This window comes from Hylobates moloch, unplaced genomic scaffold, assembly GCF_009828535.3.
Source record: "Hylobates moloch isolate HMO894 unplaced genomic scaffold, HMol_V3 SCAFFOLD_2, whole genome shotgun sequence".
Classification (NCBI taxonomy): Eukaryota; Metazoa; Chordata; class Mammalia; order Primates; family Hylobatidae; genus Hylobates; species Hylobates moloch.
Window position 1 is genome coordinate 58,161,772 of NW_026652277.1, and position 12,421 is coordinate 58,174,192.

General features: G+C 38.3%; 1 protein-coding gene across 1 annotated transcript; it reads right to left on the reverse strand.

The window, feature by feature from the left end:
- Window positions 1-2,008: 2,008 nt before the first annotated feature.
- AREG (amphiregulin) lies at window positions 2,009-12,104 on the reverse strand. Its single transcript, XM_032164117.2, has 6 exons — window positions 11,835-12,104; window positions 10,504-10,752; window positions 8,044-8,245; window positions 6,761-6,913; window positions 4,633-4,744; window positions 2,009-2,255 (listed from the first exon to the last, which is right to left on the reverse strand). Exons 1-5 carry the CDS (start codon window positions 11,893-11,895, stop codon window positions 4,651-4,653), a joined length of 759 nt encoding a protein of 252 aa, XP_032020008.1. The 5' UTR covers window positions 11,896-12,104; the 3' UTR covers window positions 2,009-2,255; window positions 4,633-4,650.
- Between the last annotated feature and the right edge of the window lie 317 nt (window positions 12,105-12,421).

Sequence of the window (12,421 nt, forward strand, 5' to 3'; positions counted from 1 at the left end):
GTCAAAAATAAATGAAAAGCTATGTTTCCCTTCTAAAATATAGAACAAGCCAGTTCAAGGATTCCTTACTTTAAATCATTTCACCAGCCACCTAGCCATTGAAGCCAGGAATCTGAGAGTGATCCCAGATTTCTTCTCTTCTTCCATTATCTCATTACTTTCAGCCTTGTTTTTATAATAAATAATCTTTTTTGTTGTTGTTTTTGTTTGTTTTGCTTTTTTCAGATATGAGGTCTTGCAATGTTTCCGAGGCTGGAGTGCAGTAGCTATTCACAGGTGTGATCATAACACACTACAGCCTCAAACTCCTGGGCTCAAGCTTTCCTCCCGACTCAGCCTGGCAAGTAGTTGAGACTACAGATGCACTTCATTGCCCCCTGCTACGTTTTTGTGTTTTTGTAAAACTTCAAATCCATGTTGAGTTTCCCTTCTTAGCTTCAGGTGTTCTTTACATCCCACCTGGAATAGCTCAATTGCTTCTAAGCCTATCTTCTGACCTTCGGCTTGGCTAAAATCCCTCCCCAACACTGTGGTCTGGTGACCTATCTGGAATGCAAATCTGATCAAGTTTGTACCCTGATTTCCCATCGCTCCCCATGGCCTACAGTGTGACCTTGCCCTCACCACCCAGCTTCCTTAGATCTTCTTTTGACTTCACAGATTGATACTGAATGATTTTCTGTATTTTCTCTTTCAGGTCATATTGTTTGGTGATTTTGTAATTTTGCTTATGCCTATAACAATCTTGTCTCCATAACTCCTATTCATCCTTCAAAAAAGTTTCAGGTAGCATTTCTCCAGGAAGCCCTCCCTGACTCATTCAGGCTGAGATAGGTGATAGCTTCCCGGGAGCTATCCTAGGGATTCCTGCTGCACACCTCAGCCAGTTATTTACTGCACTGCATTGAGAAAACATACTACCTCCTGCTAACTAGGTGGTAAATGTCTCGAAGGCAGAGCTTTTCTGTCTTACACTATAGTTGAATCACCTGCAATAAATATTTAGTGAACTAGGATGTGGCTCAACACTAGCTGCATATAGGAAATATCTAGGGATCTTTTAAAAATGTTAATACCAACAACTCACTCTAGTCCATTGAAATGGGAGGCTCTGAAGGGGAGTCTAGGAGCTTAGACATTTAAAACTTTTCAAGTGGTGATAAGGTATAGCTGAGGCTGGGAGCTCATTGGTTAGATGATCACTGGGCAAGGATCTGGTGGATAATATGCCAGAGACATATGAAGGTGTTGATGCTTAATGCACCTTTCATTCATGAATTTCTCTTCCATGAGATGATTGCTGGTAATATTCCCCATCCCCCCATACACATATCATAAAGGTTGTTTTGTTTTGTAAGTAGGCAACTTAGTTCATCAGCCAGACATCAAACTGCGAGGCATCCCATAACCTTAAGTGTTCTTGAAAGAGCATCCACCACCAATACACACACATTTGTTTAAAATACAATACTGTAAGAAAATAGTAACAAGAGGAGGGAAAGAAGGAGTGGGTTTTAGATACCTCATACATTCATGTCTTGATATTAGGGAAAGAAGTCTCAAATGTAAATACTTCCTAGTTCTCTTAAAATGTCACTTTTGTAATATTCAAACCTATTTTTCTCTCATTGTCTATGACGGTCATAGTGATGGGCAGTGAGTTTGCTTTCTTTTATCATATCTAGGTCCACTGTAACAGAGAGGTAGCATCTTATCTTGATTCTAGATGCTTTTATAATTAACAGCACTTGGTTTAAGTTCTACATTGGATAAGTAAGACCAATTTGGGATTATTATTATAAACATTCATGTTTGTGGGAGAACTATGTGACTCTAGATTATAATTCTCCCATGAAGAGTGTCATCTAATAAAAAAATAAGTTTTAAAAATCAACATAAAGGCAGTAAAAAGAGGGAAAAAAGCCTTTTAAAATGATCAACCACCTGTTAGGAGAAAAATATACTGGAGTCTTGCAATATCAAAACTAATATTCAAACTCTCAATCTGTTTGGTTAAAAAAGTTTAATGAGCTGTAAAATAAATACACTTCCATTAAATATTAAATAAATTATTTACAACTTGAAAAAATATTTTTTACCTTCGTGCACCTTTATATACAGAAATAGCATAAAAAGTGACAATTGAAAGTTTAAAACCATCATAACAAAAAGGGTCCATTGTCTTATGATCCACTGGAAAGAGGACCGACTCATCATTCATGGCTATGACTTGGCAGTGACTCCAATGCGACATCCTGTGAAAAAATAAAATAAAGCAAAATGTTACAGATAAGCTCAATTCCAGCAGAGCTTTAAGAAACTTTAAAGCATAATCAGGAATCAGAATTTCTGTCAGTTGTTTTCTAGTACATCGTATGAGAAATGCTAAGATTTTTCAGAAACCAACTCTTACTTCAGCTTGAGTTCCTCTTTCACACCTGCTTTGATTATACACCTACTTCAGTAGAAGTCTGCATATGCTCAAATCTGTTGCGTCAAATTCTGCTTAATAAAAATGCAACAGCAGTCATGAGAAATAGTTTTCCTAACCAAATCTATGCAGTGGACATAATTAAAATCAAAGATTAACTGTCTCAGAGTATTTATGATATACAGTTAATTTAGGAAAATTAGTACCAAGGGTATAATAATAGTAACTACCAGTCAATAGGCACCCACTATGTGCTGGCACAGCAAATTCTTTTTCCTAAAATAATTCTGGGATCTATGCTAAAAAATCTCAGTGGCACTAAAATAACCAAAAATCCATGCTTATTCACATTGGTGGTCTTAGCTTTACCACATTAAGCCAATACATTAAAAATTTTGATGCAATAAATACTGAGCATAGCATTTCTATGAATAATTACCCATTTTATGAATTATTGAGCTAATTCTACAATAGGCTAAGAACAAAATATCTGTACTTAACCAATGCTAAATATAGCATTGTTCAAGTATCAGAACCATCTGGAGTGTACATTAAAAATAGAATTCTGATTCAGTAGATTTAGGGCTGGGCTTAGGAATATGCATATTCAACAACCATCTCAAGTAATTCTTTTTTTTTTTTTTTTAAGATGGAGTTTCGCTCTTGTTGCCCAGGTTGGAGTGCAATGGCGCGATCTTGGCTTACTGTAACCTCCGCCTTCCGGTTCAAGCAATTCTCCTGTCTCAGCCTCTCAGGTAGCTGGGATCACAGGCATTCACCACCACACCCAGCTAATTTTTTGTATTTTTAGTACAGAAAAGGTTTCACCATGTTGGCCAGGCTGGTCTTGCACTCCTGACCTCAGGTGATCCACCCACCTCAGCCTCCCAAAGTTCTGGGATTACAGGCCTGAGCCACTGTGCCCAGCCCTCAAGTAACTCTTAAACCTACTGAAGTTAGACAATCACTAACTGAAATGACATCATCTTTCTTGAATGTCTAAGGAAATAAAGTTCCTTCTGACAAACTTTAAGTGTGTTCTTGATTTCCTTGCCTCCCTCTTCCTCTGGGAGTTTTCTTCCCTAGCTGCTCACTTTATCAATGAAATATTCCTCTTCACACCTTTTTACTTTATACCTACAACATGCTCAGTTCTCTCTCTTTACTAGAAAATAAAATATATGTTTTCACCAACCTATTTATCAAATTTACATCCCCTTCCCTTTCTACTTCCTTTTGTAAAAAAAGAGCATTCAACCTATTGTCTGTCTCCATGCCCTCACATTATCAGTGCAAGCACCCTCAACTGTGGCTCTCCACCATGTGAGCTCAGCCTATCATCACAACTGTATCTCCCCTAACACTCATTTAGATTAAGCCATTTTTCACAAGTTTCTAAAATTATCTATTCCATTTCTCATTATAACCCTTTCTTTCCCTTCACGGTTTCTTGAACCAATCTCACTAGTCCTTCAACGTTCACTTCCAAGGCCACCCTGAACACATCTTTTCCTCCTCCCTAAATAAATTCCACTGGTTTCTTTCTGTTTTTCACTGGAAACTTCTCATACTCCATTGGTTCCTTTCTCATGACATTTATTTTACATCTGTAGTATTCTGATTTCTTACATTTTTTTTCCTATCTACTAAACAATAAGTTCTTTGAGAATAGGACCAGTGTCTCTCATATTTTTTTTTTTCTTTTTTTTGAGATGGAGTCTCGCTCTGTTGCCCAGGCTGGAGTGCAGTGGCGCAATCTCGGCTCACTGCAAGCTCCTCCTCCCGGGTTCACACCATTCTCCCACCTCAGCCTCTCCGAGTAGCTGGGACTACAGGCGCCCGCCACCACGCCCGGCTAATTTTTTGTATTTTTAGTAGAGACGGGGTTTCACCGTGGTCTCGATCTCCTGACCTTGTGATCCGCCCGCCTCGGCCTCCCAAAGTGCTGGGATTACAAGCGTGAGCCACTGTGCCCGGCCTCAGTGTCTCTCATATTTATATGCCTAATAGTACTGATTAAACACATAGTCTATTCTCAATATTGAATTTCATCTTATACTCAAAGAATAATACTTTAACATAGCCATTGTTCATAGTATATACATAATTAAGAACACATTCCATATTTTTCTTGAGATTATATAGTGTTAAATTTTTAAAATTATAGGATATGATCTAAAGATATATTTTAAAACTCAAACCTGTAATTTTATCTTCAGTTATGCTATAGCATGTACATTTCCATTCTCTTGTCGAAGTTTCTTTCGTTCCTCAGCTTCTCCTTCATATTTCCTGATGTATCGTCTTCTAAGCCTTCAGAGAACAAGGCACTCTAATGTTATCAAAGTTCTATTCATCTATATGTTTGACTGGGGTTTTTATGAGTACAGGGGGTTCCACTTCATGAATAGTGATAGACCAGCAATCACTATACTTGACACTAAACCTAAACCTGGCTATAAAATACTACCAATTTCTAAGGGGGTATTTATGTTGACTTTATATAAATCCATTTCCAGAGGGCTTATATTTAAATAAATGTGTCTTGATATACCATTTCTGAGAAGGTATGAAACACATCCATATGTCTTGTTTTTGCAGAACTTAGCACAGCTGCCATGCACAATTGGAGAAGATGATGGTATAGTTTTGCCATAGGAGGACTCTATATTTACACAAATTAAATGATTAAATATTTTTAAAACAGGCTTACAAAACAAGTTGAGTTTTATTTATTTCTAGGTATAAAATACATCCTTCTAGTTTAATTTACTGGGACTTTCCACTCTAAAAGCTCAATTATTTAAAAACTTCTTGTTGTTGTATAAAAAACCCCTGTTGTTAGGAGGTCTTTAACCCACCACAAAACATTATCATTAAAATCATAAAAAGTTTTCTTTTATTGCAATAGTTGAGGGAAAAACTCACCTCAATTATGAAAACAAACCCAGCAACTTTTGCTTAGGTTTAGTGTTTGTTTTATGTTTCAAACACAAGGAGAATATGGGAGACAAGGGGAAAAAAGCCACTGCTTAATTTTAAGAGTGCTAACATTAACAAAATCTATCCATTCTTTCCAAAAAAATTACTAAATATTTCAAGTCGAATAACTACAAGTTTAATTATGACAAAACATCTTCCTTAACTAGTGATTGTTTTGTTCTATCCTTTAAAATGATAATGGTTTGTCTGAGAGTGTCTCTCCTAAACACCTTTGCATATCTGGCTTGAGGTACTAAAACAAGGACAAATTCTAGGGTGTGCAAAACAAATTTAAGCTACATATCAAACTTGATATGCATGATGAAACAATTTTTATGTGTCATTTTATCATGATCTCATCTAAATTTAAAATAATTGTAAACAATGGCAGAAGATAACCCCTTGTTTCCTGAACGGTAGCCGTGGTAGATCATGTACACAAGTGGATAGCTGTTAAAGTTATTTACCAAGACCTAAAATTAGAAGAATGAGTCCCTTGCTTTTCCCAAGCTCAAGTAGCACATGAGTCATGACAGAGCCATTCATGTCCTCCCCCAACTTCCCTTATCCAGTGACTTCTGTTTGACAGACAATGCCATTTTGATGCACCCATCAGTGCCTACTACCTGGGACAGTCTAGTCCTAACATTCACTGGCCATGAAGTGAAGTGTGTGATCTATTATTATGAGCACAGGGAAGATACGCTGGAGTGAAACAGTAATAGAATTGCCCTTGTTTGCTATGCCATGTCTTATGATGGAAATTTATTTTTAATAATTGAGTTCTCATATTTGACAGTAACAAAATAAGCATAAGCCCTAAGTAAATTAGTACCATGTTATAATATTCCTAACTCAGAATTTTGCATTCTAATATGAGCAGAAAACATATCTACTCTTTACTGCTGATGATTTGTAGTTCTTTGTCGTTTTTAGTATCAAAGCAGTATGTCTGATACTACGAACCTCCTATAAACCAGGTCTTAATTAGCTTCTGAGGCTTGATGAAGCATAGGATTTCACAGTATATATAAGTATTTTCTGAGATTCTAAAGTAACCATGAGTAGCAAAATAACATGAAATAAAATCTTCAATTATTTAAGTTCAAAAAATTTCTAGATCTTCTGTAAAAGGGCTTTACAGGTTAAATTTCAAGGTGGCCACAAGTCATAAACATTGACCACTTTCTGTGATATTTGTCAATAAAATATAAAAATAGAAACCAAAGATCATGTGACAACAATACAATAATTCATCTAAAATACCAGAGTAGAGTATGAGAGAAATACTGAAAAAATTAACCTCCCATTATTGTATTAAGAATTTGTAAGTTATGTCATACTTACTGGACTGTAATAACAGCAATAGCTGTGAGGATCACAGCAGACATAAAGGCAGCTATGGCTGCTAATGCAATTTTTGATAAACTACTGTCAATCATGCTGTGAGTTTTCATGGACTTTTCCCCACACCGTTCACCGAAATATTCTTGCTGACATCTGCAAACAATTCACATTTAAAAATTATAATCACAAAAACATTCGGTGTGTTTTAAGCTTACTTTCCAGATCATAAAGAACCATTTAATTCCAACATTAAAAAAGTTATGCCATATACTCGTATTTTAAATAATGAGACACAGAATGCATTCTAACTAAGGATCTATTAGTATAAGAACAAGTTGAGATTAGTTTGGGTGTGATATTCCAAGAAGACACGCCTTGTCATTCTTTGTGTTTCTTTTATGACCAACTGATGAGTTCAGTGATTTGTTATGCGGTTGATACATTCCACCATTATTTAATGTGCTAGCTGCTTGTGGGAGGTAAGGGGGGAGGAGGTTAAAACAACATGAAAGATTATGCAAAAATTACCTTTAGGTCCTTTTTTAAAGGAGTTTTTTAAAAATGCATACACACACACACACACACACACACACACACATATATATATATAGAAAGAGAGAGAGAGAGAGCACGAGCATGCACAAAAAATAATGGTTTATGCCAGGGGTCAGGAAACTACAGCCCATGGATCAAATCTGGCCATTTGCTGCTTTTTTGTTTTGTTAAACAACCTGCAAGCTAAGAATAGTTTTCACATTTTTGTTTTGTTTTGTTTTGAGACAGGGCCTCGCTCTGTCACCCAGGCTGGAGTGTAGTGGTGCGATCACGGCTCACTGTAGTCTCAACCTCCTGAGCTCAAGCAATTAATTCTCCTACCTCAGCCTCCCAGACTGCTGGGACTACAGGCTGTCACCATGGTACTCGGCTAAACTTTTTTGTATTTTTTGTAGAGGTGGGGTTTCACCCCATGTTGCCCAGGCTGGTCTCAAACTCTTGGGCTCAAGGGATCTGCCCACCTCAGCTCCCCAAAGTGCTGGGAATACAGGTGTGAACCACTGCACCCACCAATTTTTACATTTTTAAATGGTTACACTTTAATTGGTTGTTTAAGTACATATAACCATCTTGGCCCACTAAGCCTATAATCTTTACTATCTGGTGCTTTAACAAAAAGTTTACTGACCCTTGGTTTATACATTGGAAAAATAAATGGTTTCCTGCAGTTAGGGGTTTCAGACATGGTGCTAGAAATACAGAATTCTATATGCTTTAGGAAAACTTACTTGCATGTTACTGCTTCCAGGTGCTCTATATACTTGCATTCTCCGTGAATGCAGAAATTTTGAAATTCTGCATTACATGGATTTTTCTTCTTTCTGTTTCTTCTATTTTTTCCATTTTTGCCTCCCTTTTTCTTTCTTTTGGGTTTATCTGAAGTATTTTCACTTTCCGTCTTGTTTTTGGGGGGCTTAACTACCTGTTCAACTAAAAAAGAAAAGATTTATTGACAAGAGTCTCTCAAACTTGAATATCATTTTAGAGACATGATAGAAAGATGCCATAGCGGTGAGCGCTCACAGGGGTAACAGCCATGCACGCCTCATTACCTAACATAATATAAAAGTTAGAGAGGATTGAATAACTCTAATTCATAATTTTCAGTTTTTTCTACCTGAAAGTAGTGTGATTATAGTTGGGAATTACTTGCAGGTGGAAAACACTGAGAATTATAAATTAGAGTCACTCTATGTTACAATGCTCCAACTCCCAGGTAACAACAGATTATAATCAAATTGATAATTTCCATGGAGCTCATTTTCGTGGTCAATCTATGTGAAAACAGGAGCCCAGGAATATTTGTATTCAGTGCTTCAGAGATTTATCTTATCAGATCCACAGAAACTTTTGTTCAGTCTTGCAGTTATGCAAGGTGTAGTTTACCCACATACTAAAGATAGGAAAGGACTTTGCATGTTAGTGCTGTGCATTTTGTTACACTAATGTCTGAAGAGGTTTATCCAAGTGAATATTTAGCAAACAGATTTCAGTAAAAAGAAAATACCATTAGTCATAATGGTCATGCAGCACCCATTAAATACAAAATATTAGAAACATAGTGAAGGTCAACTAGGGTATCAAAGATAGAATATCTGTGATTAAGGAAATGGAAAATAAATACTGAGTATTTTAGCAGATTATTATAATAACATTTAACAAAAGTAAAATTAGTAGCAAATATTTAAGAGATGGTTATGCAATTTTTATATTGAAACTTTTTTCTGATGATAAAAAAGCACAAGATAGAAAAGTCCTTTAAGAGAAATATTTTGAATGAACGTAACTTCACTTTATCAAATAGATTACAAACTATAGACAGCGGCAAATAATAAGTAGTCACTATGCTGAAGTGTTGCAATAAGCACTAACATCATGGACATTTAACTTAGCCTTTTGAAGGTGTTCAGCCAATATTTTCACTCTATTTCACAATGCATTGCAATTTTGAGCACCAGTCATCATCTGTACTACTAATCATTTACTTGGCCTTCTGAAGTGTTAACAACTTGAAACATGTTTAAGAGAACAGTTTCTAGACACCTTCATGGGTCTAATCTCATGCCTTCAAAAATAAGCACAAACGAACCTCTTCCCCACCTCACAGAAAAGCATACTTTCAGAAGGAAGGGAATTAAGTGGAGTGTTCACTAAAGGTTTTCTCACTTCCCACTCACCCCAGTCACTGTCCCTCTGGTACCACTTGATGTCCCTTCACCAATTCTGAGAACCAGACAGAGGGGGAGAAGCCAGGGAAACTCAAGTCAGGACAGAAAAGGCCTTCAAGAGCTCTGAAACCATCTTGCCCTGCCTCTGTAGTGGATGCTATTAGGATATTTAGATCTTATTTATTGTTAACCTCTTCTTCCTTCAAACTCCAAAGTATGCAATATTTCTCTCTTACTTTGGTACTTTCACTCCAAGCAAAGGGCCTTTTTAAAATATGAGGTAACAGGAAAGTGAAAGAAACCATGGGTCACTATTATATAACTAACAAATGGGATTGGGGGTTAAAGAGTAATTTTAGCAATACAAAATCTATGTATATTCACCCTTCTTTAATATTTCCAGATGGCATTATTATTATTATTATTCCATCAGTTTCTCATCACCTAGTACTTAAATGCTAAAGTCTAATGCCTCCTGTCCCATTACTTCCTCTGTTCCCTTATTTGTGTTAAAATGCAGTTATCTGGCGAAGGGTGGTGTGGGGGAAGGGGATACAAAAGCTAAGATACAAAGTAGATAGGAATGGTTAATGTCTAAATTTGTCTCTCAGAATGGGGGTCATGTAGTATGGTGGGAAAGAGCTTAGTGTCTCTTCTGCATAGAATCAAACAGACTGGAGCTCTAATTCTATCTCATCTGCTTATTACCTGTGGAACTTAGAGCAAAACCTTTTTGGGCTTCAGTTATCACATCTGTAAAATGAGGATAACAATTCCTACTTAAAGTCATTGTGAAGATTAGGTTTAAAAATGAGACATACACCATTTGTGATCACTCTGGCCATATAGGATGTGCCCACATTATGGTTCTTTTTGTCTCAGTTTACCTAGGGGTTATCCAACAGATGGACATACAATAAAGCCACTAGAAAATCTGGGGAGCAGCTTTGCTTCTGAAGCAGCTTTGCTCATATAAACCCACATCTCATAGGCCATATTGTTGCTTTATCCTCTACTCACCTCTGACTGAATCATCGACAATATAGCCAGGTATTTGTGGTTCGTTATCATACTCTTCTGAATAGTCATAGTCGGCTCCCGAGGGCAGTTCACTACCAGAAGGCATTTCACTCACAGGGGAAATCTCACTTCCTGAAGACATCTCACTTCTTGAGGTAACCTCAAATCCATCAGCACTGTGGTCCCCAGAAAATGGTCCACGCTTCCCAGAGTAGGTGTCATTGAGGTCCAATCCAGCAGCATAATGGCCTGCAGGGGAGGGAATAAGGGAAGAAAAGAAAAGGTAAAGTAGGGTGCCTGTCTCTCCAGTCAGCTGTGTTAGGTAGAAATGTTTATTTTTGACATCAAAGCAGTTATTGCACATGTGCTATTGCTTGTGATTGAGTCATTTCTATGAAAGAAACTTTACATTTTTGCCAGTAAGCAAATTCAGCTGTCCCAATTACAGAGCTGATTTTATGAAGTTTTTCTTTTCCACAGATAATCCACATTAATTTCCACATCAAAAAAATGCTGCCAAATTGGCAAATTAATCTAACACAATAACTTGATGGGTAATGTCTAAAAATTCCCATCACTTCATACTCCAAATGCATTTCTTTTTTTGCTAGAATGCCATCCTGGCCTATTTCATAGGTTCTAGATATAAATAGCAGATTTTCTTAATATGTGTTCATATTTTTAAAAGATTATGTACATAAAACGTAAAAAATAATATAAACAGTGGTTAATTATATCGATTATTATTGTCATTTTTCATTATTATCATTATTATTACTACATAGACAATAAACTGAGTACTAAGTAAGATTTGGGGCCCAGAGTTAAGCCAACGCTTTATCTTGCTTTTTCTTAGGTTTCCATAAAACAGCATCAGAGTGGTGCTTTTAACCTCTCGCCGGAACACTCTAAGTCCCTCTAGGAAGGTAAAGAAAGAATCACTAGACAGAGGAGATGGAGAATTAGGCAGGAGGCAGCAAACACTGCTGGCTCCAAGATCTGCGGAAATCACTTCACCTCTCTAAATCTTGGTCTTTTTAATCTTTTTAATCTGTGAAACGAAAGGTTAGGTTCAAATGATCTCTCCCGTCTTCTCAGCTGAACTAAAGAAAAAGCACAGCGATTCTCTGGGACACCTTGTCCTGGACGTCTGAGACATCTGCCCTTCTCTCTTCCTCCTAGGGAGGGAGCTACAGTAATCACCTCCTGCGGCGCAGGGTCGGGGGAGCTAAACGGCGATTTTTAGAGAAGTAAGAGCCAAACTCAAGAGGCAACAGCTTTTGCCTGCCATGGGAGGAGAGCCCAGCAGTTCAGCGCCGGTGAATCCTCACCTGAGCCGAGTATCAAGAGCGACAGCACCACCGGCGCCGGCGGTAGTAGCGGGGCTCTCATTGGTCCTTCGGGGCGGCGGCGTCTCGGTCTCTGGGGCAACTCGGTCTCTGGGACGCGAGCTGCGGCCAAAACGACCGGGTGTTGGAAGAGCTAGTGGAGACCGGGAGTATGCGCCGCTCTCCAAGGCTTGGGGAGCTCGGGCGGCGGGCGCAGCGCCTCGGGCTGTCCCGGGACCTCTGGGGCGCTGGCACCCAGGTGTGCGAACGTCTGTAGGGCGGCGCGCACCTGCTGCTTTATAGGCTCAGCCGGGAGGGGACCGCAGCCCATGACGTCAAGGCCCGGCCGTGGGTGGAGGCAGGCGGTGCCCAAGAAGTTGCTACTCAAAACCACGCGCGGAGGACACACGCTCCGCCTCCTTGTGCGTAAGGATTCGCGGAGAGGAAGTGGAATTTAAACCTCCAGCTGCAAGCCGTTTTTGAGGGCGAGCAGGACTGGAGTTCCGGAGCTAGTACTTGACAGAAGTCCCGATGTTTCAAACTGTGACAACCTCTTTGTACACTTAACATCTACAACAGACAGGGATTAA